At 46.5% G+C, this 27,431-nt stretch overlaps 1 protein-coding gene across 1 annotated transcript in view; it reads right to left on the bottom strand.

Annotated features, from left to right (window-relative positions):
* Positions 1–27,431, bottom strand: part of BMP6 (bone morphogenetic protein 6) — a 571,121-nt gene that overhangs the window by 121,863 nt on the left and 421,827 nt on the right. The window contains exon 5 of the mRNA XM_069217123.1: positions 16,496–16,572. Coding sequence (XP_069073224.1) covers positions 16,496–16,572 — 77 coding nt within the window. The remainder of the gene's footprint in view (positions 1–16,495; positions 16,573–27,431) is intronic.

Here is a 27,431-nt window from a genome sequence, read left to right as displayed (position 1 = left end):
CAAAGAGCAACGTGGACACATCCTAAATTTTGGGAAAAAACAGAGGTGTTTTTTGCGAAGTGCCTACCTGTAGATTTTGGCCTCGAGCTCAGCCGGCACCTAGGGAAACCTACCAAACCTGTGCATTTCTGAAAACTAGAGACCTAGGGGAATCCAAGGAGGGGTGACTTGCGGGGCTCGGACCAGGTTCTGTTACCCAGAATCCTTTGCAAACCTCAAAATTTGGCTAAAAAAACACATGTCCCTCACATTTCTGTGGCAGAAAGTTCTGGAATCTGAGAGGAGCTACAAATTTCCTTCCACCCAGCGTTCCCCCAAGTCTCCCGATAAAAATGATACCTCACTTTTGTGGGTAGGCCTAGCGCAGGAGACAGGAAACACCCCAAAGCGCAACGTGGACACATCCTAAATTTTGGAAAAAAACAGAGGTGTTTTTTGCGAAGTGCCTACCTGTAGATTTTGGCCTCTAGCTCAGCCGGCACCTAGGGAAACCTACCAAACCTGTGCATTTCTGAAAACTAGAGACCTAGGGGAATCCAAGGAGGGGTGACTTGCGGGGCTCGGACCAGGTTCTGTTACCCAGAATCCTTTGCAAACCTCAAAATTTGGCTAAAAAAACACATGTCCCTCACATTTCTGTGGCAGAAAGTTCTGGAATCTGAGAGGAGCTACAAATTTCCTTCCACCCAGCGTTCCCCCAAGTCTCCCGATAAAAATGATACCTCACTTGCGTGGGTAGGCCTAGCGCCGGCGACAGGAGACACCCCAAAGCGCAACGTGGACACATCCTAAATTTTGGAAAAAAACAGAGGTGTTTTTTGCGAAGTGCCTACCTGTAGATTTTGGCCTCTAGCTCAGCCGGCACCTAGGGAAACCTACCAAACCTGTGCATTTCTGAAAACTAGAGACCTAGGGGAATCCAAGGAGGGGTGACTTGCGGGGCTCGGACCAGGTTCTGTTACCCAGAATCCTTTGCAAACCTCAAAATTTGGCTAAAAAAACACATGTCCCTCACATTTCTGTGGCAGAAAGTTCTGGAATCTGAGAGGAGCTACAAATTTCCTTCCACCCAGCGTTCCCCCAAGTCTCCCGATAAAAATGATACCTCACTTGCGTGGGTAGGCCTAGCGCCGGCGACAGGAGACACCCCAAAGCGCAACGTGGACACATCCTAAATTTTGGAAAAAAACAGAGGTGTTTTTTGCGAAGTGCCTACCTGTAGATTTTGGCCTCTAGCTTAGCCGGCACCTAGGGAAACGTACCGAACCTATGCATTTCTGAAAACTAGAGACCTAGGGGAATCCAAGGAGGGGTGACTTGCGGGGCTCGGACCAGGTTCTGTTACCCAGAATCCTTTGCAAACCTCAAAATTTGGCTAAAAAAACACATGTCCCTCACATTTTTGTGGCAGAAAGTTCTGGAATCTGAGAGGAGCTACAAATTTCCTTCCACCCAGCGTTCCCCCAAGTCTCCCGATATAAATGATACCTCACTTGTGTGGGTAGGCCTAGCGCCGGCGACAGGAAACACCCCAAAGAGCAACGTGGACACATCCTAAATTTTGGGAAAAAACAGAGGTGTTTTTTGCGAAGTGCCTACCTGTAGATTTTGGCCTCGAGCTCAGCCGGCACCTAGGGAAACCTACCAAACCTGTGCATTTCTGAAAACTAGAGACCTAGGGGAATCCAAGGAGGGGTGACTTGCGGGGCTCGGACCAGGTTCTGTTACCCAGAATCCTTTGCAAACCTCAAAATTTGGCTAAAAAAACACATGTCCCTCACATTTCTGTGGCAGAAAGTTCTGGAATCTGAGAGGAGCTACAAATTTCCTTCCACCCAGCGTTCCCCCAAGTCTCCCGATATAAATGATACCTCACTTGTGTGGGTAGGCCTAGCGCCGGCGACAGGAAACACCCCAAAGAGCAACGTGGACACATCCTAAATTTTGGGAAAAAACAGAGGTGTTTTTTGCGAAGTGCCTACCTGTAGATTTTGGCCTCGAGCTCAGCCGGCACCTAGGGAAACCTACCAAACCTGTGCATTTCTGAAAACTAGAGACCTAGGGGAATCCAAGGAGGGGTGACTTGCGGGGCTCGGACCAGGTTCTGTTACCCAGAATCCTTTGCAAACCTCAAAATTTGGCTAAAAAAACACATGTCCCTCACATTTCTGTGGCAGAAAGTTCTGGAATCTGAGAGGAGCTACAAATTTCCTTCCACCCAGCGTTCCCCCAAGTCTCCCGATAAAAATGATACCTCACTTTTGTGGGTAGGCCTAGCGCAGGAGACAGGAAACACCCCAAAGCGCAACGTGGACACATCCTAAATTTTGGAAAAAAACAGAGGTGTTTTTTGCGAAGTGCCTACCTGTAGATTTTGGCCTCTAGCTCAGCCGGCACCTAGGGAAACCTACCAAACCTGTGCATTTCTGAAAACTAGAGACCTAGGGGAATCCAAGGAGGGGTGACTTGCGGGGCTCGGACCAGGTTCTGTTACCCAGAATCCTTTGCAAACCTCAAAATTTGGCTAAAAAAACACATGTCCCTCACATTTCTGTGGCAGAAAGTTCTGGAATCTGAGAGGAGCTACAAATTTCCTTCCACCCAGCGTTCCCCCAAGTCTCCCGATAAAAATGACACCTCACTTGCGTGGGTAGGCCTAGCGCCGGCGACAGGAAACACCCCAAAGCGCAACGTGGACACATCCTAAATTTTGGAAAAAAACAGAGGTGTTTTTTGCGAAGTGCCTACCTGTAGATTTTGGCCTCTAGCTCAGCCGGCACCTAGGGAAACCTACCAAACCTGTGCATTTCTGAAAACTAGAGACCTAGGGGAATCCAAGGAGGGGTGACTTGCGGGGCTCGGACCAGGTTCTGTTACCCAGAATCCTTTGCAAACCTCAAAATTGGCTAAAAAAACACATGTCCCTCACATTTCTGTGGCAGAAAGTTCTGGAATCTGAGAGGAGCTACAAATTTCCTTCCACCCAGCGTTCCCCCAAGTCTCCCGATAAAAATGATACCTCACTTGCGTGGGTAGGCCTAGCGCCGGCGACAGGAGACACCCCAAAGCGCAACGTGGACACATCCTAAATTTTGGAAAAAAACAGAGGTGTTTTTTGCGAAGTGCCTACCTGTAGATTTTGGCCTCTAGCTTAGCCGGCACCTAGGGAAACGTACCGAACCTATGCATTTCTGAAAACTAGAGACCTAGGGGAATCCAAGGAGGGGTGACTTGCGGGGCTCGGACCAGGTTCTGTTACCCAGAATCCTTTGCAAACCTCAAAATTTGGCTAAAAAAACACATGTCCCTCACATTTTTGTGGCAGAATGTTCTGGAATCTGAGAGGAGCTACAAATTTCCTTTCACCCAGCGTTCCCCCACGTCTCCCGATAAAAATGATACCTCACTTGTGTGGGTAGGCCTAGCGCCCGCAACAGGAACCACCCCAAAGCGCAACGTGGACACATCACAGAAAACAGACCTGTTTTTAGCAAAGTGCCTACCTGTAGATTTTGGCCTGTAGCTCAGCCGCCACCTAGGGAAACCTACCAAACCTGTGCATTTCTGAAAACTAGAGACCTAGGGGAATCCAAGATGGGGTGACTTGTGTGGCTCGGACCAGGTTCTGTTACCCAGAATCCTTTGCAAACCTCAAAATTTGGCTAAAAAAACACATGTTCCTCACATTTCTGTGGCAGAAAGTTCTACAATCTGAGAGGAGCCACAAATTTCCTTCCACCCAGCGTTCCCCAACGTCTCCCGATAAAAATGATACCTCACTTGTGTGGGTAGGCCTAGCGCTCGCGACAGGAAATGGCCCAAAACACAACGTGGACACATCACATTTTTTCATAGAAAACAGTGCCTACGTGTGGATTTTGGCCTCTAGCTCAGCCGGCACCTGGGGAAACCTACCAAACCTGTGCATTTCTGAAAACTAGAGACCTAGGGGAATCCAAGGAGGGGTGACTTGCGGGGCTCGGACCAGGTTCTGTTACCCAGAATCCTTTGCAAACCTCAAAATTTGGCTAAAAAAACACATGTCCCTCACATTTCTGTGGCAGAAAGTTCTGGAATCTGAGAGGAGCTACAAATTTCTTTCCACCCAGCGTTCCCCCAAGTCTCCCGATAAAAATGACACCTCACTTGCGTGGGTAGGCCTAGCGCCGGCGACAGGAAACACCCCAAAGCGCAACGTGTACACATCCTAAATTTTGGAAAAAAACAGAGGTGTTTTTTGCGAAGTGCCTACCTGTAGATTTTGGCCTCTAGCTCAGCCGGCACCTAGGGAAACCTACCAAACCTGTGCATTTCTGAAAACTAGAGACCTAGGGGAATCCAAGGAGGGGTGACTTGCGGGGCTCGGACCAGGTTCTGTTACCCAGAATCCTTTGCAAACCTCAAAATTTGGCTAAAAAAACACATGTCCCTCACATTTCTGTGGCAGAAAGTTCTGGAATCTGAGAGGAGCTACAAATTTCCTTCCACCCAGCGTTCCCCCAAGTCTCCCGATAAAAATGATACCTCACTTGCGTGGGTAGGCCTAGCGCCGGCGACAGGAAACACCCCAAAGCGCAACGTGGACACATCCTAAATTTTGGAAAAAAACAGAGGTGTTTTTTGCGAAGTGCCTACCTGTAGATTTTGGCCTCTAGCTCAGCCGGCACCTAGGGAAACCTACCAAACCTGTGCATTTCTGAAAACTAGAGACCTAGGGGAATCCAAGGAGGGGTGACTTGCGGGGCTCGGACCAGGTTCTGTTACCCAGAATCCTTTGCAAACCTCAAAATTTGGCTAAAAAAACACATGTCCCTCACATTTCTGTGGCAGAAAGTTCTGGAATCTGAGAGGAGCTACAAATTTCCTTCCACCCAGTGTTCCCCCAAGTCTCCCGATAAAAATGACACCTCACTTGCGTGGGTAGGCCTAGCGCCGGCGACAGGAAACACCCCAAAGCGCAACGTGGACACATCCTAAATTTTGGAAAAAAACAGAGGTGTTTTTTGCGAAGTGCCTACCTGTAGATTTTGGCCTCTAGCTCAGCCGGCACCTAGGGAAACCTACCAAACCTGTGCATTTCTGAAAACTAGAGACCTAGGGGAATCCAAGGAGGGGTGACTTGCGGGGCTCGGACCAGGTTCTGTTACCCAGAATCCTTTGCAAACCTCAAAATTTGGCTAAAAAAAACACATGTCCCTCACATTTCTGTGGCAGAAAGTTCTGGAATCTGAGAGGAGCTACAAATTTCCTTCCACCCAGCGTTCCCCCAAGTCTCCCGATAAAAATGATACCTCACTTGCGTGGGTAGGCCTAGCGCCGGCGACAGGAAACACCCCAAAGCGCAACGTGGACACATCCTAAATTTTGGAAAAAAACAGAGGTGTTTTTTGCGAAGTGCCTACCTGTAGATTTTGGCCTCTAGCTCAGCCGGCACCTAGGGAAACCTACCAAACCTGTGCATTTCTGAAAACTAGAGACCTAGGGGAATCCAAGGAGGGGTGACTTACGGGGCTCGGACCAGGTTCTGTTACCCAGAATCCTTTGCAAACCTCAAAATTTGGCTAAAAACACACATGTCCCTCACATTTCTGTGGCAGAAAGTTCTGGAATCTGAGAGGAGCTACAAATTTCCTTCCACCTAGCGTTCCCCCAAGTCTCCCGATAAAAATGACACCTCACTTGCGTGGGTAGGCCTAGCGCCGGCGACAGGAAACACCCCAAAGCGCAACGTGGACACATCCTAAATTTTGGAAAAAAAACAGAGGTGTTTTTTGCGAAGTGCCTACCTGTAGATTTTGGCCTCTAGCTCAGCCGGCACCTAGGGAAACCTACCAAACCTGTGCATTTCTGAAAACTAGAGACCTAGGGGAATCCAAGGAGGGGTGACTTACGGGGCTCGGACCAGGTTCTGTTACCCAGAATCCTTTGCAAACCTCAAAATTTGGCTAAAAACACACATGTCCCTCACATTTTTGTGGCAGAAAGTTCTGGAATCTGAGAGGAGCTACAAATTTCCTTCCACCCAGCGTTCCCCCACGTCTCCCGATAAAAATGATACCTCACTTGTGTGGGTAGGCCTAGCGTCCGCAACAGGAAACACCCCAAAGCGCAACGTGGACACATCACAGAAAACAGACCTGTTTTTAGCAAAGTGCCTACCTGTAGATTTTGGCCTGTAGCTCAGCCGCCACCTAGGGAAACCTACCAAACCTGTGCATTTCTGAAAACTAGAGACCTAGGGGAATCCAAGATGGGGTGACTTGTGTGGCTCGGACCAGGTTCTGTTACCCAGAATCCTTTGCAAACCTCAAAATTTGGCTAAAAAAACACATGTTCCTCACATTTCTGTGGCAGAAAGTTCTACAATCTGAGAGGAGCCACAAATTTCCTTCCACCCAGCGTTCCCCCACGTCTCCCGATAAAAATGATACCTCACTTGTGTGGGTAGGCCTAGCGCTCGCGACAGGAAATGGCCCTAAACACAACGTGGACACATCACATTTTTTCACAGAAAACAGTGCCTACGTGTGGATTTTGGCCTCTAGCTCAGCCGGCACCTGGGGAAACCTACCAAACCTGTGCATTTCTGAAAACTAGAGACCTAGGGGAATCCAAGGAGGGGTGACTTGCGGGGCTCGGACCAGGTTCTGTTACCCAGAATCCTTTGAAACCTCAAAATTTGGCTAAAAAAACACATGTCCCTCACATTTTTGTGGCAGAAAGTTCTGGAATCTGAGAGGAGCTACAAATTTCCTTCCACCCAGCATTCCCCTAAGTCTCTCCATAAAAATGGTACCTCACTTGTGTGGGTAGGCCTAGCGCCCACAAAAGGAAATGGCCCAAAACACAACATATTTTTTCACAGAAAACAGAGGTGTTTTTTGCAAAGTGCCTACCTGTGGATTTTGGCCTCTAGCTCAGCCGGCCCCGGGGGGGGGGGAAATGTCCTAAAATAAATTTGACCCCCCACCCCCCCAAACCCCCCCTGCCCAGGTGCGACCCTTGCCTACGGGGTCGCTACCCCTGCGTGACATTGGCGCCAAAAAACAAATCCCCGGTGCCTAGTGGTTTCTGCCCCCTTGGGGCAGATTGACCTAAAATCTACCAATCTGCCCCCAAGGGGCGCAGAAATGGTCTAAACACAATTTGCCCCCCAGGGGAGCAACCCTTGCCTGATGGGTCGTTCCCCTTCTCTAAAAAAAACCAACCAACCAAAAAAAAAAACACAAAAAAAAAATTTGCCCTGGCAACAAGAGGTTTCTGCCCCCCCTGGGGGCAGATCGGCCTAATAATAGGCCGATCTGCCCCCAGGGGGGGCAGAAATGGCCTAAAATAAATTTGCCCCCCGAACACCCACTCCCCCCCCCCCGGAGGGACCCTTGCCTACGGGGTCGCTCCCCCTGCGTGACATTGGCGCCAAAAAACAAATCCCCGGTGCCTAGTGGTTTCTGCCCCCTTGGGGCAGATTTACCTAAAATCTACCAATCTGCCCCCAGGGGGTGCAGAAATGGTCTAAACACAATTTGCCCCCCAGGGGAGCAACCCTTGCCTGATGGGTCGCTCCCCATCTCTAAAAAAAACCAAACAAACAAAAAAAAAAACACAAAAAAAAAATTTGCTCTCGCAACAAGAGGTTTCTGCCCCCCCTGGGGGCAGATCGGCCTAATAATAGGCCGATCTGCCCCCAGGGGGGGCAGAAATGGCCTAAAATAAATTTGCCCCCCGAACACCCACTCCCCCCCCCCCCCCCCCGGAGGGACCCTTGCCTACGGGGTCGCTCCCCCTGCGTGACATTGGCGCCAAAAAACAAATCCCCGGTGCCTAGTGGTTTCTGCCCCCTTGGGGCAGATTGACCTAAAATCTACCAATCTGCCCCCAAGGGGGGCAGAAATGGTCTAAACACAATTTGCCCCCCAGGGGAGCGACCCTTGCCTGATGGGTCGCTCCCCATCTCTAAAAAAAACCAAACAAACAAAAAAAAAACACAGAAAAAAAATTTGCCCTGGCAACAAGAGGTTTCTGCCCCCCCTGGGGGCAGAAATGGCCTAAAATAAATTTGCCCCCCCGAACACCCCCCCCCCCCCCGGAGCGACCCTTGCCTACGGGGTCGCTCCCCCTGCGTGACATTGGCGCCAAAAAACAAATCCCCGGTGCCTAGTGGTTTCAGCCACCTTGGGGCAGATTGACCTAAAATCTACCAATCTGCCCCCAAGGGGGGCAGAAATGGTCTAAACACAATTTGCCCCCCAGGGGAGCGACCCTTGCCTGATGGGTCGCTCCCCATCTCTAAAAAAAAAGCAAAAAAAAAAAAAAAAAAAAAATTTGCCCTGGCAACAAGAGGTTTCTGCCCCCAGGGGGGGCAGAAATGGCCTAAAATAAATTTGCCCCCCGAACACCCATCCCCCCCCCCCCGGAGCGACCCTTGCCTACGGGGTCGCTCCCCCTGCGTGACATTGGCGCCAAAAAACAAATCCCCGGTGCCTAGTGGTTTCTGCCCCCTTGGGGCAGATTGACCTAAAATCGACCAATCTGCCCCCAAGGGGGGCAGAAATGGTCTAAACACAATTTGCCCCCCAGGGGAGCGACCCTTGCCTGATGGGTCGCTCCCCATCTCTAAAAAAAAACAAAAAAAAAAAAAAAAAAAAACACACATTTTTTTTTTGCCCTGGCAACAAGAGGTTTCTGCCTCCCCAGGGGGGGCAGAAACGGCCTAAAATAAATTTGCCCCCTGAACCCCCCCCCCCCCGGAGCGACCATTGCCTACGGGGTCGCTCCCCCTGCGTGACATTGGCGCCAAAAAACAAATCCCCGGTGCCTAGTGGTTTCTGCCCCCTTGGGGCAGATTGACCTAAAATCGACCAATCTGCCCCCAAGGGGGGCAGAAATGGGCTAAACACAATTTGCCCCACAGGGGAGCGACCCTTGCCTGATGGGTCGCTCCCCTTCTCTAAAAAAAACACCAAACCAATAAAAAAAACACACAAAAAAAAATTGCCCTGGCGCCTAGAGGTTTCTGCCCCCCCTGGGGGTAGACCGGCCTAATACCAATAGGCCGATCTGCCCCCAGGGGGGGCAGAGATGGCCTAAAATAATTTTGCCCCCCCCTACCCCCCCCCGGGGAGCGACCCTTGACTACAAGGTCGCTCCCCTTGTGTGACAGCGCAAAAAAAAGATCCCTGGTGCCTAGTGGTTTCTGCCCCCCTTGGGGGCAGATTGACCTAAAATCGGCCGATCTGCCCCCAAAGCGGGCAGAAATGGCCTAAATACATTTTGCCCCTCCAGGGGAGCGACCCTTGTCCAAGGGGGTCGCTCCCCATCTGTAAAACAGAAAAACAAAAAAATCCCTGGTGCCTAGTGGTTTCTGCCCCCCTTGGGGGCAGATCAGCCGAATCAAAATAGGCTGATCTACCCCCCCCAGTTGGGCAGAAATGGCCTAAAATAATCCCCCCCCACCCCCTCCCCAGGGAGCGACCCTTGCCTAAGGGGTCGCTCCCCTTGCGTGAAATTCACGCAAAAAAAAAAAACTCCCTGGTGTCTAATGGTTTCTGCCCCCCTTGGGGGCAGATTGGCCTCATCAAAATAGGCCAATCTGCCCCCAAGGGGGGCAGAAATGGCCTAAATATAATTTGCCCCCTAGGGGAGCGACCCTTGCCTAAGGGGTCGCTCCCCACCTAAAAAAAAAGAAAACATAACAAAAAGAAAAAAAAAAAAAAAAGATCCCTGGTGCCTAGAGGTTTCTGCCACCCTGGGGGCAGATCGGCCTAATAATAGGCCGATCTGTCCCCAGGGGGGCAGAAAAGGCCTTCCCAAAAAATTGCCCCCCCTGGGAGCGACCCTTGCCAAAGGGGTCGCTTTGTTGCGTGACATACGCGCGCAAAAACAAACTCCCTGGTGTCTAATGGTTTCTGCCCCCCTTGGGGGCAGATTGGCCTTATCAAAATAGGCCAATCTGCCCCCAAGGGGGGCAGAAATGGCCTAAATATATATTGCCCCGTAGGGGAGCGACCCTTGCCTAAGGGATCGCTCCCCACCTAAAAAAAAAGAAATCATCACAAAAAAAAAAAAAAAAAAAAAAAGGTCCCTGGTGCCTAGAGGTTTCTGCCCCCCCTGGGGGCAGATCGGCCTAATAATAGGCCAATCTGCCCCCAGGGGGGGCAGAAAAGGCCTTCCTAAAAAAATGCCCCCCTGGGAGCGACCCTTGCCCCAGGGGTCGCACCCTTTTGCCAATTTCAAGGGAAAAAAAAAAAATCCCTGGTGTCTAGTGGGGTTTCAAAAGCCGGATTGCAAGCAATCCGGCTTTTGAAACCTGTGAGAGACTTCAAAGGGAAGGAAATACATTTCCTTCCCTTTGAAGCCTCTCGGGGCCTCCCCCATGGGATTGAAAAAGAAATGCAAAAGCATTTCTTTTTCAATCGCGCTGGAAGCTCTGCTTCCAGTGCGATGGGGGAGACCCTGTGACTAATCAGCGCGCGCTCGCGTGCTGATGTCACAGGGGGGGTTGGGGGGGGTCGGGGGTGGGAGGGGAAGGGCTTCCCCTTCCATCCCTGACTTGGGGGGGTGGGGGGGAACCCCACAGAGGGAGCGAGAGCGCTCCCTCTGGGCTCTGTGCACAGGACGTAATGGTTACGTCCTGGGCACAGCAGCACTGTGCCTCAGGACGTAACCATTACGTCCTGGGCACAGAAGGGGTTAACGTGGTGTCCTAAATTACTGAAAAATAAATAAATAAAGCTGTCCTGTATGTCTGCAGCGTGCCAATTCAGCAAACGAGTATAGTAAAAAGAGGATAGCGATTTAAAGGCATTGGATAAGTTGCTAGGAATATCCTAGAGCGGCTAAGGCAAGGAGCCCGTGAGTCTATAATAAAAAAAGATAGATAAGAAACGAAGCGTGCTCACCTTATTATTTTGTTGGCCGTGCTCTGAGGCGTCGGGATCACATCGTAACTATAACGCGATGTGAAGCGAGGTGATTTAAAACTTGCAGTGGTAAGAGAAACAGAAAAGGGACTAAGTGAGGAGCATGAACAGATAATAGAAGAAAGCGAGCGCCATTTTGTAGTGGACTCAGAGTATTTGGCAGTATGGCAAGTTGTTCAAATTAACAATATACATGCGCATACATTGATAGGTCAAACACAATTTAAACATTGAGGGCACAAGTTTTTTGGTGTAACAATTAATTCCTGAGACCTATATCGATACAGTTGGTACAGGCTTAATAACATGTTTAACAGATGAGGCTGTATGGGAAACTACATTCAAGGGCCATAAGCAACAGCAATAACGATGAAATAATGGTAAAAAATGAGCACCAATTTAAATGTGAATTTGTAAACATTAAAAAGTAGGCTTAAAATGTATAAATTGTAACTATTATTATAGATACAATAACATGTGAAAAAATCCCTACACGTCTGAAGGCCAAGTTGCATTGCGCACTATGGGGTTTGGCTATCATGGATAACATGCGCCCAAACTCAAAATCAGGGATAAATCTTATGGTTACAAAAAACATGTAGGTCCTTTCCCACATTGAGCCCCTCCTCAACCGCTCTGAGTTTGATAATCCAAGAGCTCTCCAGACATCTGAGAGCCAGGGTTCTGTTGCCCCCTCGGGGTGGGACGGTAGCTACATCTATCCCATGTGCAGTGATTCCCAGGATTTCTCGTTGGCCATGATTAGTGTTGTAGTGCACAGCAAAAGGATAATTGCTTTTGTTGGTACGAATGGCTCTAATATGTTCCTGGATTCTTTCTTTTAGTGATCTAATGGTGCTGCCGATATAGATGCGATTGCAAGTGCATACTAAACAATATACAACAAATCTAGTATTAAAGTTGATAAAATTGTGAATTTTGTATGAAGTGTTGGTATTGTATTTGAAACTTACCAACTTATCCTTAATGTAGCAACAGAAGTTACAGTGACCACACTTATACGAACCCATAGGTGGTTTGGGTAGCCAAGTGTTAGTGGTGTCAGGTGGTAAAAAACTGTGACATAGAGAATCATGTAAGGTACGGCCTCTACTGTAGGTAATACTGGTATTCATGGTGAGACCCTTTTTGAGGCAATTATCAGTTAGTATAAAGTGGCAATGTTTGTGAAATATTTTGTGGATCGGTGGACTTAAGGCATTGAAAGGAGTGATTAGAGATAGTTGTCTATGTGTTTTCTTACTTTTAGATGCAGTCAAAAGATCCAGTGTTTTTACATAACTGATTTTCTTGTTGGCTTTGTTCAAAATATTCTGTCCGTAACCTCTTTGTGTGAAACGCAAATTCATTAATTCAAGTTCCTTCTTGAAAACATTGGCCTCACTCCAGTTTCATTTGATTCGGGTGATTTACCCAAATGGGATGGCATTAACTTGTGAAATAGGATGAGAACTAATTGCATGCAAGATTGAGTTGCAGGCTGTAGGTTTCCTATAGAGTTTAGAGCAGAGACTATTTTGTTCAATGTATAGTGTCACATCAAGAAAGTTTATTTGGGTTGTGCTGTGTTCCCCCGAAAAGTTAATGTTGAATGAATTGGTGATGAGATGTTGGAGAAATTGGCCCAGTAGGTCAGAGTTTCCTGACCAAAAAAGAAGTATGTTGTCTATGTACCTCCCCAGTATAGAATGTGTTGTGACAATTCTGGGGGGCATTGTCTCCATAGGTGTATCAATTTAAAAAAAAACTGTGTACAAGTTTGCAAAAGAGGGGGGAAATTTTGCCCCCATTGTAACTCCCTGTATTTGACGGTACCATGTTCCATTGTGTAGAAAAATGTTGTTGTCCAGAACTGTTTCAATGAGATCAATCAACATGTTGGAATGTTCTAAAAATGTGGCATCTCGTGTGTCCAAAAAATGTTGGATGGCGACCATACCCATCAGTCTGGGGATACTCGTGTATAGTGATGTGACATCTAAAGTTACTAGATAGTGTCCCTCTGTCCACTCAACATCACTAATTGTGCACAGTAGGTCTTTGGTGTCCCTGATGTAGGAAGGAAGGTTACTGACAAATGGTTACAAAAAAATGTCAATGTATTTGGATAGTTTCTCTGTAGGGGATCCTATCCCTGAAATTATAGGTCTATCTGGTGTAAATGCACCTGTTTTGTGTATTTTGGGAAGTACATAAATGCAAGGGGAAATTGGTGTCGGGTTGTACATATAACGGTATTACATGTCCGTGATGAGACATCTGTCTCTCCAATTAATACGTTTCTGATGTATGCAGTTATTGACCTCCCTAAGAGGATTGTGTGTCAATTTCTGATATGCACAGACATCATTGAGTTGACGGTCTAACTCCCTTATGTAGTCAGCCTTATTCATGATGACTATATTGCCCCCTTTGTCTGCTTCTTTAATAATTATGTCTTGTGCCTTAGTTAGAGAATTTAAAGCCTCTCTCTCCAATCTGGTGATGTTATGCATTATGCTTTTGCGACCTGTACAGTGCAGATCTTCTAGTCGATACAGGTCTTGTGTAACTTATCTATAAAAGATATTCACGACGTTGTCAGTCGGTAAGCATGGTGTAAATTTGGATGATGTTTTTAGTCCACTGTCTATGCCTAAATTGGAATCAATCTCTAGGTCTATCAGAATGTCTAATAGTGATGGAGAGGGGCTGGAGATGTGTTCTATTGAGAGTAGAGTTTGAATGTTCTTTATGTCTTTTAGTGCCAAATCGCTAGGTGCAGTGTGCAAGGACATGTTAGAAGCTGTCAATGTAGTTTTGCCTTCGAAGAATTTAAACAGCTTGCATTTGCGTACAAATTTGTATAGATTAACATGTAACTGCATAAAATCAGGCAATGATGTTGGAACAAAGCCTAGTCCTTTGCTCAAGACCTTTATTTGCTGTTCATTTAGTTCAAAATTGGATAAATTGACAATGGAAATTTCATTATTTGTATCAACAGAAACTGGCAAGTTATTGAGTATCACTTCTGGGGACGGGAAGTCGACCTGGTAGTCACCCACTCTCATTCTTTCACTGGGCCTCTGACGCTTCTTTTTGCCTCTCCTGATAGTTTTGTGTGTGTTTCCTCTCTTGTTTGAGGTTGTTTTTGGCCCTTTCGGTATCTCTCCAGCTCTAACAAAAAAGGCGATTTGTGACTAGCTGTATCTATGGATTGTCGTGAAGAGTCCCCAGTATCTCCATTCGAAAGGCTGGAGGCACTGGATAATTTTGTGTCACTAGTGGAGGTAATAGAAGTTAGATCAACAATGGATTTATATTGAGGCCCCTCACTTTTGTCCATTTTAATGTTGTCGAATTTAGATGCAAAAGTGAAAATTCTACAGTTTTTGTAATCATTATCATCCCTTCTCAGTTTACGTAATTTCTTATCTTTAATATATTCTTGATATTTTTGAATGACTCCCTTCAGTATTTTGAAGTTTTTTCTTTTGCTTCTGGAAGATTGATGTCTCTAATTTCTCTTTCTAGTAACAAAATGTCTTCTAATATCTTGTCTCTTTTATTTTGGGCATCCCTGGTAAGGATGTCCATCATTCCAAAGGAGGATGTAATTAGTAACTGTTCCCATTCTTTAAGAAGTTTGCGACTTAAGTTCTCAAAGGAAGGGAAGAGGACAACTCTTAAGCCTCTAGGGATTTGTTTATTGTCAATGTATTTTTGTAGAATGGTGTAATCCCACCATCTACAGAGTTCTTGTTTTTTGACGTGTTCCAATTTTATAAATTTCATTCTTAAACCTTCCTGTTTCTTGTTTGGTGCAGTCGTACGGGAAGAAAAAGTACTGGTTTGGAAAATCTCTTCTAACATGGCATCCCTGTTATCATCAAATGAATCCATATTCTGTACAGATAATAGCAATATCTAGTAAAGTATTCAAAGAATGTATTATTGCAGTGTTTCAAACAAAGCTAGGAGTGCAGAGCAGGCATAATTTACAGACAATACACAAAACAACAGGTGGCAAGTGCCATAATCTCGCATATCCAATCAAGTGAATAGACAATGTACTGGAAACAAAATCCTGTATTATTGGGTGCCAACCTGGTGTAACACCAAACCACCAAGGGTGTTGAAGATGCTGACTAAAAAAGTCGGCAATAATGAATGTCAATATAGACCAGGGCACACGATAAGTAGTTCGGCATAGTTCGTCCAAGTGGAAAACAACTGAAAGTCCAAAGCCACATAGTTGGTGATGATAAAGTTTTATTCTTATCAAGGTGAAATAGGTCCAATATACAGCTTAAAGCTGACACGTGTTTCGCCACATTGACTTTCTCAAGGCTGTAGATTAGATGGGCAAAGAGAAGCAATGATAAGAAATACCAATTCTGATGATAATCAGGGATCATTAACTAGATGATAAGGTTAAGAGCATAAACAAACCACTGTGGGTAATCAAACCACCTGGAAGGGAGGATTGATAGTGTCTTAAAAAATGAGCCGTGACAAAAAGGGTCTATGGTAAAGTGTACACCCATTAGAAAAAACAGAAAAGAGAGAAGAGTCATACAAAGTTATATGTGATAGGATATCCGTGTTGAGAGTAGTTAGGAAAAAACTCTTATGTGACCAAATATCCTTTTGAAGGTGAGAAAGTGATACTAGAGCAAGATAAGCCAGAGATAGCAAGAAAAAACATACCTAATGTGGATGTGGTCATAAAAACTGTCCAGTAGTAAGGAAAAAATGCGTTATCGCAGTTGGTGTACGGATCAGTATTCAAGCCATCAGGGGCAGATAGAATCCTCAGGTAGAAACCACTAGTATCAGAATCGCAAGGTGTGCAACTCGGAGAATGACCATGAACTCAGCGCCACCGTGCTGATCATGACATCTGTTTCTGCCAGCCTTTCCATGACAGGGTGGTGGATAAACAGGGCTGGGGGCCAGAGAGGAACCCCTGCACTGCTCGGTCCTAGAAACAGTGACACGTTTGTTTCACTCCAACGAGGACCTCTATCACATTATCAGGAATTCTGATCCCTGCATAATCTCCTGTCCTCTCAAAGTTTAAACCCTAGCTTGTAATTAAGGCAAGTAGTGTATTGACACGTCACGGTTTCTATTTTTCCACAATACTGAATGCCACCTTAAACTTATGAAACATAGTAGTGTTTGCAAAGGTTAAATGGAAGTCCACTCAGTCATGAAGATGAATGAAATAAAAAAAAACTCAATGTGTAAAAAAGCCTATTGTAGAGCATCTCCAGTTACATCTGGAGCAATAGTGAACTTTAGAATATAGATCTTGAAATGAGAACTCACCTTATCTTTTAGGTAAAAAAGTAAAAAAAAGTAGATGCACAAAAAAGAGATTTTGCTAGATTCCAATTGTTCCTCATTCCCAGAATCTGAAAACTGGAATTAAACATTTTTAAAATGCACTAATGGTGGTGGAAAATCTTCAGTTGTGATGGATTTTTATTATTTTGTCTACAGTCTACCTGGATAATAGTAAGCAAAATGATACATGCAGCACATATTGAATTGTAAGTTTTGCTCACCTGCCATCCCAAATCTTGAAAACTAACGTAAAGCTCATGCTTCCGACAAGATGTTTTAAGATCACTGCTGTTATAATCTGTTGAAGAAAAACAAAAAGTGCATTTAAATAACAAGACAACATTTTACTCTTCCTTCCTCAGTTTTCACATGGTCTTTCATGTTCACGTTTCACAACTAAGCTGGGAGCCTAATACAGCACTAATTTAATGTGTGCTGAGGGAACACAGTGCAGAGATTTCCTGGCCACATCAAGAATATGCATTTTGTAATACTGGAGAACTAAAAGCCACATGTACTAAACTATTTTTTATAAATATGTTTGTTGTTTTTCATATTGTAATGAAACATGCTATATGCCCAGTTGGGCTAATTCTCAAAACAGTTACATCGAAGTGGAATGCAGTTCGATCAGTTTTCAATATGACACAGTAATACATTAAGCAACTTTGTTCAGGAATTCGGTGACCCCGGTGGTTGTGCATTACTTTGGCTATCTTCATGTGGAGTGAAAGTTATTGGTAGTGAGAGCCCCCAGCTTTCTCCCATCCTCAAGATGGTAATATTTCCTCCATTGACCCCAGATCTTACTAAATGTCCTCGGGTACCCTCTGGCCTTATATGTCACCTTTTCTGCCATCATCAAGGCCCATTCCTTTTTTCCATTCTCTAACAAGCGAGAAACAGCTCTTTTGGCCACCACAAACCCAGGTTTCCAAATAGTAGTTTAGACCTTGGGATATCCACGTCAGTCGGTATCCCCAGCAAGATATATTTAGGATCTACTGGGATTGTTTCCTCCAGTACTGCCTCAAGTTCACTCAGAACCTTTTTACCAGTATAGCTGTATGTGGAGACATTACCAGAGTGTGTGCAGGAATTAACCCGTGTCCGAACCACACCTTGGGCAATGAGGGGAGGGTGCCCTCCTGATTTTATTTGGTGTGACCTGTCATAGTAAATTCTGTGAGGGATTTTATATTGGATCAGCCTCAACCTGGTTTTGATGGTCACTTCCTGCGGGTGCATCAGGGCTGCCTCCCAATCTGTGTCATTTAAACCTCCCAGGTCTCTCTCCCATCTCTCTCACAATTTTGTTAAGTGTGTCGGGCATGTTATTATTGATGGTTTTATATGTCCAGGAGATTGCTTTTTCTATGATCTCTCCTTCCAGTGGGGCGTATTCCTGGATGTCTCTAAGATCTATTTTCTCCGCCTCTCATGCATGCTGTAATTGCATGTATTTGTAGTGCTGTGTGCTGGTCAAGTGATATTCCCTTTGTAGGGAGGGAAAGGATTTGAGCTGTCCATTCTATAGCAGGCCACCTGTTATAGAAATGCCTATTCTGTCCCAGGCTGCAAATCCCCACCTTTATCCCTATTTCTTTGCGGTATGCTCCCAACCAGATGGGAGTTGCACATGTAATTTTCACGTGGCGTCCCATACACTTCCCCACATCTTTCCAGGCTGCTATTGTGAGTTGCGTTGCTAACAGGAGCTTCTGTGTCCCTTTCCCTTTGTAGAGGTAGTGGAGATATGATTTATGTTGGAATTGACTCCTCTCTAATAAACAGGTAGTATGATCTCCTGGCGCGTGTCCCCAATCATTTATCACTATTACGTGTGCTGCTCATTAGCACGCCGGATGTCAGGGAGAGATAACCCACCATTGCACTGATTGCGTTGAAGTGTCTGTAGTGCAGTTCCAGGGTGCCCCCCATTCCAAAGTAATTTACGGAGTTCCCCATCAATTTTGATGAAGATTTATTCTGGGATCAGGTTGTAAGTATTTTGGCAAAAGTATAGAAACTTTTGCAAGGCAACCATGTTGAACATGGCTGCCCTACCCATTAGTGTCAACCGAAAAGTCCTCCACCCCCCACATCATCTTGAAATGCTTTTAAGGCTTCTCTCATGTTGCAAGCAAGGTTACGCTCCTTTTCTTGAGTTACATATATGCTCAGATATTTAAATCCTTCTGTAGCTGTTCTCAGGTTCACAGGGAGTTCTAGGTGGGGCAGGCTGCCTCCTCCCAAGTAAAGGCTGGATTCATTCCAGTTTATCATGTAGCCTGAGTGGGCACCATATTGCTGAAATATTCTTAACAGTTTGGGTAGGGTGTTATGGGGGTCTGGTAACATAGAGCAGGATATCATCCGCATATAGTGAGATTCTCTCATCTTCTCCCTCCCACTCACTCACTCGGAAGCCCGAAATTAATGGGTGTTGGAGGATCATGCATGCCAGGGGCTCCAACAATAGGTCAAACAATAATGGGGAGAGGGGGCAGCCCTGCCTCATCCACCTCTCTATCATGAAGTCATCCGATGTTACCCCATTGACCTGGACCGCTGCCATTGGGCAGTGGTATAACAGTGTTATTCACATTAAGTACTTGGGCCCAAATTCCAAATTCTCAAAACCGTTTTCATGAAGGGCCAGTGGACAGCATCAAATGCCTTCTCAGCATCCAATGACAGTAACATAAGAGGTTCCTTCCTCTCTCCTATGGCGTCTAACCAGTTATGGAGCGTACGCAGATTCAATCTAGTAGATCGCTTGGGTATGTACCCCGATTGATCTTTATGAATCACGGGGATATGACTCCCATTAGCCTTTTTGTGAGGATTGTTGCTAGTATTTTGGTTTTGATGTTGAGGAGGGAGATCGGACGATAAGAACTACAGTCCTTTCCAGACTTGCCAGCCTTTGGGAATACTCCCCTCTATCCTGGCTTCTCTAAACATGTTAAGCAGGTGGAGACTCAGGAGGTTTGCATTTTTTTTTAAAGAATTCTATTGGGATCCTATTAGGACCAGGTGTTTTATCCGGTTTAATTTTACCTATCGCACTGCGTATTTCTACGAGGCTTAGTCCTTCCTCGAGGTAGTTATATTCTTCTGGTGTCAGGGTGGGGGTCAAATAGTCTTCTATCTGGGTTTTGTCTGCTAATTATCTCCTTTTATAAAATTCCTGATAGTATCTTGTGAATTCCCCCACCATTGACCGGACTGTACTCTAAATTTCACCATGTTGGTATTGCATGCTATGTACCCATCGTGCCTCCATCTCTCTTTTTCTCAGCCATGCCAGTAATCGTCCGGCTTTATCGCTGATTTTGTATAGTCGGTGTTGTGTGGCCAGTGCTTGGGATTTTGCGGTGTTCTGCGCCAGTGAATGATACTCCTGACATAGGACTGGTATTTTATGTATGATGCCAGTCTACCGGGCTGCCCCTCTAAGTCCAGTAATCGGTGTTCCAGGGATTCTACTTCATGTGCCTCTCTTCGCTTCTTATGAGCTATGCCATTTTGTGCTCCATCCCTGAGGACAGGCTAAAAGGTTTCCCAGAATGTGATTGTTGAGGACACTGAGGCCCATATTTATACTTTTTTAGCACCGCATTTGCGCCGCTTTTTGACGCAAAAACGGTGCAAACTTGCAAAATACAATTGGATTTTACAAGTTTGCGCCGTTTTTGCGTCAAAAAGCGGCGCAAATGCGTCGCTAAAAAAGTATAAATATGGGCCTGAATTTCTATTTTCACTAATGTATAACTGAGTTTCTGTTCTGAGTTCACATGAAATTCCACCATCTTTAAGTCCCTAGGCATTTAACCTCCATCCAGCCCACTCCCCCTGGGTTCTAGTTCCCATCTTAAGCCAGAGAGGAGAGTGGTCAGATAAACCTCTGGTAGGTATTCTACTTCTTCTATTTTCTCCACATCCCCTGCTGGTGCAAAGATATAATCCAATCTTGAAAACACTCTGGGCCATATTTATACTCCGTTTGCGCCGAAATTGCGTCGTTTTTTTTGACGCAATTTCGACGCAAAACTAACGCCAACTAACGCCATATTTATACTATGGCGTTAGAGGCGAATAGCGCCAAAGTTCCCGGAATGTGCGTCATTTTTTAGCGTGAACCCCTTCCTTGCGTTAATGATATGCAAGGGAGGCGTTCCCGTCTAAAAAATGACTCCCAGGCCTTTACGTGGTATTTATACTCCCGGGCAAAAGAGACGCCCGGGAGTTGGCGTGGCAAAAAACGGCGCATTTGCGCCACTTTTTAACGCCTGCTCAGGGCAGGCGTTAAGGGGCCTGTGGGCTCAAAATGAGCCCACAGGTGCCCTCCCATGCCCCCAGGGACCCCCCCTGCCACCCTTGCCCACCCCAGGAGGACACCCAAGGCTGGAGGGACCCACCCCAGGGACATTCAGGTAAGTTCAGGTAAGTTTTTTTTTTTTTTTTTTAAATAATATTTTGTGGCATAGGGGGGCCTGATTTGTGCCCCCCTACATGCCACTATGCCCAATGACCATGCCCAGGGGACAGAAGTCCCCTGGGCATGGCCATTGGGCAAGGGGGCATGACTCCTATCTTTCCAATGATAGGAGTCATGTTGATGGGGGATGGGCGTCGTTAAAAAATGGCGCAAGTCGGGTTAAGACGATTTTTTCGACGTAACCTGACTTGCCCCATTTTAAGACGCCCATGCGCCATTTTCCCCCTACGCCGGCGCTGTCTGGTCTACGTGGTTTTTTCCCACGCAAACCAGGCAGCGCCGGTCTGATTGCGCCGTCTAACGCCATTCCATAAATACGGCGCCCGCATGGCGCTTCAGAATGGCGTTAGACGGCGCAAAACTTTTTGACGCTAAACTGCGTTAGCGCAGTTTAGCGTCAAAAAGTATAAATATGGGCCCCTGTATGTCCCCAGGAAATAAGAGCATTGTCGGGTGTTACGATGCTGTCGGCGCCATAGGTCTGTTATGCCCATTGTGTTTACAAAGCGTGCCATTGGGGTCTCCCTGAGAGATGTCTGTAGGGAGCCTGATTTATCTAAGTATCTGAGTTCAGTACACCATTAGAACTGCCCTAAAAATGCAAGTGTGGGAGGAGTCTATTAACATCCCTGCTACTCTTTCTAGAGTGTGTTGTTGCATTTTCGGGAGGGCATAAATGCTTGCAAATGTCATGCCATGCCTTCTCACACCCCTTTGACAGCCATGTATGTGCCATATGGATCTACCAATGACTTTGTGAGCGTAAATGTTTTTTTTTTCCATACTAGTATGGCGACTCCCTTAGAGCCTTTGTGTATCCCGCTTGCGCCGGTAGTATATATGCTCCCCTGTTTAGGAATTTACATTGGGACCCCTTCAGATATCTCCTATATTAGCACCACGTCTGGTTTGTGTCTTTTTATGTAGGAGGCTACTAGACCCCCTTTTATCTTGTTGTCTAATCCGTTGACATTCCAGGTCAAAATGGAGCAATGGTGTTCACTCAGTGGTTCCAATCCCCCCATCTACTTCTTGAGTTTATATTTGGTCTTGGAAGGATAGTTTGTGTGCCTGTAACCTGTGTCAATTGGAGTGCATTCCTCATGGTGTTGTTCAGACAACTTCCAACCCTTACTTGAAACTAACACCCCTTAATCCTAGTGGTTCCCCTAAAGAAAATAACTGTAACTACTCAATAGAAACTACCAGGAGGTCTGTAGCTCCACCCCCAGTTCCCCTCTAAAGGGGCTGAACTTTAACTCTGCATAGTTAGGGCCAAACACCTAAATGGCCAGCTGCCCTTATTCTCTAGTCTATGTGGCGTCACTCCAATTCTTGATTCCGCTTCTACCTGGAATGGGAGTTACCATGTCCAGTGCCCCAATGTTGCTTCCGTTCCAATGAGTTACATTTTCTCAGTTGATTCAGTGATCTTATTTATTTGATTAATTCGGTCTAGAAGTCTAGACCATTTGACGTAATAATAACAATCGTACATAAAAGAATGTGGTAAAAGCATAGTGACAATATAAAACCAATAATCGTCAGAACATTATAACAGTAAAAACAGCAGGACAAAGCATTTGATCATAAATATAAATGCAATAAATACAACATGAAAAAATATAGTAAAAAAAAAAAAAAAAAAAAGAAGATAAAGACTTTTTGTCTAGAGAACCAGTGTGCACAACCAGGAGACAAAAAGACAAAGATAGAGTTCCCATTTGACTAAAAGAAACATTATCAGAATACCAATCAAAAAAAGCAACAGTAAAAGCTATAGGGAAGGACTCTATAAGCTTATGCAATCTCAGGTGATCATATAGAAAGCGACAAATTCCTAAAGGAGATTTCCTGCTAAAAATAATGCAAAGAAGATAAAAAGAGCAGATTAAAATCCTTCTAAACACTAATATAAAAATAACTCAGGGGCCTTTGGGTGCAATGGAGTTACGACGGATGTACCAAGCCTCCGATAAGTATTTAGTGACTGGAATGGCTACCCTGGGAGAGGAATCATGCGTGCAGATTCTAATGATCTGTTCCGCTGTGAGAGATACTAGGGTATCTATCAGTTCTTTTTTGAGTAGAGTGATGGCTTCTGCTAACGGATGAAGTTGGTTCAAGTCTGACTCTGGATCTTCCTCGGATACCGTACGCCTGGGTGTCTGCTTGGCTTGGTTCCCTCTGTGTTTTTTGGAGGCTGTGTGCCTCTCCCCCTGTGAGTTAGAGGAAAAGGTATTCTGCCCTGTCCGAGTCGTAGATCACCATTTAGGTGTCCCTCCTCTCTTCTGTGCTGACACGTCTCTCCGCTTAAGTCTCTGTTGGGCTGAGGGTCGTGTATCCTTCATAGTTGTTGAATGGACTTCTGTTTCCCTATCGTTGGTCGCTTTCGCCGGGGCCTTTCCTCCAGTCATTCCAGTGTTTCTTCTGGAGTTTGTAGAAAATGTGTTTTCCCTTGAAAGATTACCTTCAGCTTGGTTGGGAATAAAAGCATGTATTGGATCTGATGGTTACACAGTTTTGCCTTGACTGAGTTGAACGTTCATCGCTGGTGGTGCACCTCTCGTCTGTAGTCTGCGAAGATTTGAATCTTGGAATTTTCATGTCTGGTCTCCCCCAGTTTTTGCGCTTCCGTAAGTATCATATCTATATACTGATAGTTCAGGAAACGTGCAATCATTGGTCTTGGGGGAGCCCCGGGGGGTGGTTTATGCACAGTGCACAGTGTGCCCACTCAATTATAAGACAGGTGGAGAATTTCCCCTGCTGGAGTGTTTGTCATAGTCATGTTTACAGGAACACTTGCATATTCTGGCCCTCTAATGCTTCTGGAAATCCAACAAATCTCAGGTTGTTTCTTCTGTCTCTGTTTTCAGAGTGTTCAAGCCTCCACAGTATATCTTTTTTTATGGCCTGGTATTCAGTTGCCTCTTTATGGAGCGTCTGTACTGTGTCTTCAAGTTCAGATATTCTGGTTTTAGCTGAGGAGACTCTGTCTGGCATGTCTCTAAGATCTTGCCTGAGGAGGGAGACTTCAGATCTGACCTCGCCTATCTACCCCTCCAGTACTTCACGCAATGCCTGGATGGCCTGCAGGATCACTGTGTTGTCAGGGACCGGTGGGGACTTGGCTCTGCGGGTCCTACTGCAGGTGTAGTCACCACCCTGGCATATTTGTCTAGCCTCTCCTGGCGAGAGGTCTTGGGTTCCTTTTTGTGTGTCATACTGTGCCCTGGGTGACGCCACTGCACTACTGTGTTGTAGTATAAATGTGTCCCTAAACCCCCATGTGACTCCTTACAAATCTTTGCGTCCAGGCTGCCTCTTGATTTGCCGCTCCCCGGGGGTCTCAATCAGCATCAGATGTTGTGGAAGTATTGAACATGTCTACATCTAGCATTTATGACTTGCTCACTGTGTCATGCGACCTTTCCCATGTGGACATTGAGGTGGTGTGCAACTGCGCTTAGGCACATGTACTGACTTGGTGATAAGCCTTAGGGTGATGGCACTCTCCAGTCTCACCTCGCGTTGAGGAGAGGGCAAGGGTTTTCTTCACCAGTATTTTTGTATTTCACAGACGGGAGCTTCCCCCTGTTATCTCTTTACATCCCTTTATAACTCTCCACCATTATGTGTTCCTTCTGAGGCGGTAAGCTGAGTGTTTACTTGAACCGGCAGATCGTCTATTATATATTCCCCAGGTGGTGGTCCAGTTCCACCCCTTGTTGTCACACCCTACCAGCTCTTACCATTGTGGTGAGGGAGCAAGGATGATGAACTTCGTTGTGACTCTGTTAATACTCCCACTTCAGCCAATATGCCATCATGTGAGTCTTTGCTCAAGCCTCCTCTTCCTTCAGCGCAGTTCCTGTGCCCACCAGGGTGCGAGCTTTGATCCAGCCCCAGTGCCCTTTGTTTGTTGCATCTGGTTATGCGCCTTGGATGAGCCACGCCCGTACTGGGCCCTTCCTTTATCTTCACAGCTGTGGCTTCTCCCGCCTTGTCCCGTGCCCAGCACCTGCTCATGTCCCGACCTCACCAATCAGCCGGCAGGGGAGGGTAAATAGGGAATTCTGTTTCTGCTGTGATGGACAGAGGCAGGCGGCCTGGCTCAAAACCGTGCTGCGGCATCCATCTGCTCTCTCCCATGTATGTTCTTCCAGTGAGCTGTTATCTTTGCAGTAACGGGTGTGGTTGCATCTAGAGTTTATGTGTCACACCAATATCCCTGGTTAGTCCTGTGTCACCTTAACAGGCTGGTGCATCCCTCCACCGACTCTCTGTTCCCTCTCCCAACAGTCTATGTACTAAACATTTTAGGAGTCAGTAAAGTGTACTGACTATTAAAGAGGTACACAAATGCTTACCAAATCGCAATTTGAAAGGGATGTGATTTGGGCATACTTTCCAAATTGTAATGTGGCACCTTATAAATCAATGTTTGACCATAAATCCAGTTGCAAACATTAACATTTGTGGTGTTGAGAAGAGACTTTTGCTTCTTGTTTACTTCGTGACTCATGCTGGAGAATGTTTATCACAAAGTGAGATCACTGCCTGAAAGAAATTGCTTTTCAGATAATACAGCAGATTTTAAATTAGAGTTCAGAGAAGATATATAGGCCCTCATTATGACATTGGCGGTAAATCCCACTTACCGCCATGCTGACTGCCACCAACATAACGCCACCGCGGCGGATAACCACCAAACAGATTATGACACACATACCAATCCGTCACTATACAGCCACACACACAAGTCCACCAGCCCAAAGTTCAGTGATAAACTGGTGGTAGCAAAACCCACACCGTTACGCCAACAGAACTACGCCCATCATGTTATGACCCACGAATCACTGCAGCAGAAATACAATGGCAGTAAACCATTGGCGGGACATACCCCTGCGCTCAAAATACACACACTCAAACAAAACTACACCACATTGTACAATTCAAACTACACACACCTGACACCCATACACACACCACACCCAAACACCCACACCACTATAAAACACACACCCACATTACCCACATCCCTTTGCAACTAGAAATAATTGCCACCAGAGAGAGATACAGCAAGAGCACCCACACAACCAGAGCCACATGACATCATCACCTATACACCATCCACGCACCTTATATCACACACCCCAACACATCACCCCACACACCCTCACCCAGACCACTCAAACTACATCCATGGCACCAAAACGACACCCCAGGTTCTCAGAGGAGACGCTAAGGGTCATGGTGGAGGAAATCATCTGGGTAGAGCTACAGCTATTTGGATCACAGGTGCAGCAGACATCCATTGCTAGGAAGATGGAGCTATGGCGGAAAATCGTGGACAGGGTCAACGCTGTGGGACAGCACCCCGGAACAAGGGATGACATTAGGAAGAGGTGGAACGACCTATGGAGGAAGGTGCGTTCCGTGGCAGCAAGACACCAACAAGCTGTACAGAGGACTGGTGGTGGACCTCCACCTCCTCCCCCACAACTAACAACATGGGAGAAGCAAGTCTTGGCAATCATGCATCCTGAGGGCCTGGCCGGAGTAGGAGGAGGACTGGGCTCTGGTAAGTCAAATCTCTATTACTATCACCCCCCTACCTGCATGCCATCACAAACCCCCACCCTTGCCCTCACTCCCATCACTTCTCCACCTCCTACATACCCCATCATCACAACCCACTCATCCCAATACCAAGCCTGGCATGCAACACCAATGCATGGACACCCCTCGCAGACCTGCAAGGACACCTATCACCACTGTATCCACACTGGAGAGAATCACCTAGCCCACCAAATAGTAACTCACACAAAGCCATAACTGCCAGGGCAACAACAACCATAGAGGGCAACATACCCATGCACAATATGTCACAAGCCGAAACAATAACATTGCATTCACATCCCCACAGGTACCCATGCCAATGTCACCGGCGAAGAGGTGCCAGCAACATCCAGTCCCTCCACAGAAGAGGCCCACAGTGATGACAGCAGCTCTGCTTGCCTGGATCTGGTTGACTAACCTGGCCCATCAGGGATCTCCGGACAGTCGGTTATCCAGGCACAGTCACACACCACCACAGAGCCTCCTCCCTCAGGAAACACCACCACAGCACCCACCCAGCAGGCCCATACCTCTGTCCCCCGTCAATCAGCAGTGTGTCCACCTGGGGGTCTACGACAGGCGGAACACCCAATGTCGGAAAAGGTGGAGGACCTGAGACTCTGGGCATGGAAGACCGTGGAGGCCCAGCTGGGGATGGCTTCCCAACGAGGAAGGGTGCCGGTCAAACCCTGACCCCCCCGATGGCCTGCATACTGGTGGTGGCATATCTGGAGCTGGATGGGCGCTTGGGGTCATCACAGCATCCACAATGGGGTGAGTACAGTGCCCCAATATACAACTTGCGCCTGGTGGGTTAGGATCCGGGTGGGAGGGGGTGGGGGCCCCATGGGTGCCCCTAGGCCAGGCCTGGTATTGCAGAGTTGGTCCCATGTTGGGCAGGGTTCTGATGTGAAAGTACTCCAAACAAGCTAGTAGGCATCCACTACTTGGCAGGGGTCTGTGGGTCTCAGGTATGCTGCAATTGACGTTATGTGTCCCTATCCATGGCCTGGTGACTAGCATTGTGA

The sequence above is a fragment of the Pleurodeles waltl genome, chromosome 2_1 (assembly GCF_031143425.1).
Source record: "Pleurodeles waltl isolate 20211129_DDA chromosome 2_1, aPleWal1.hap1.20221129, whole genome shotgun sequence".
Taxonomy (NCBI): Eukaryota; Metazoa; Chordata; class Amphibia; order Caudata; family Salamandridae; genus Pleurodeles; species Pleurodeles waltl.
Note: the sequence above shows the minus strand (reverse complement) of the source record. Positions and strands in the feature narration are given on the sequence as shown.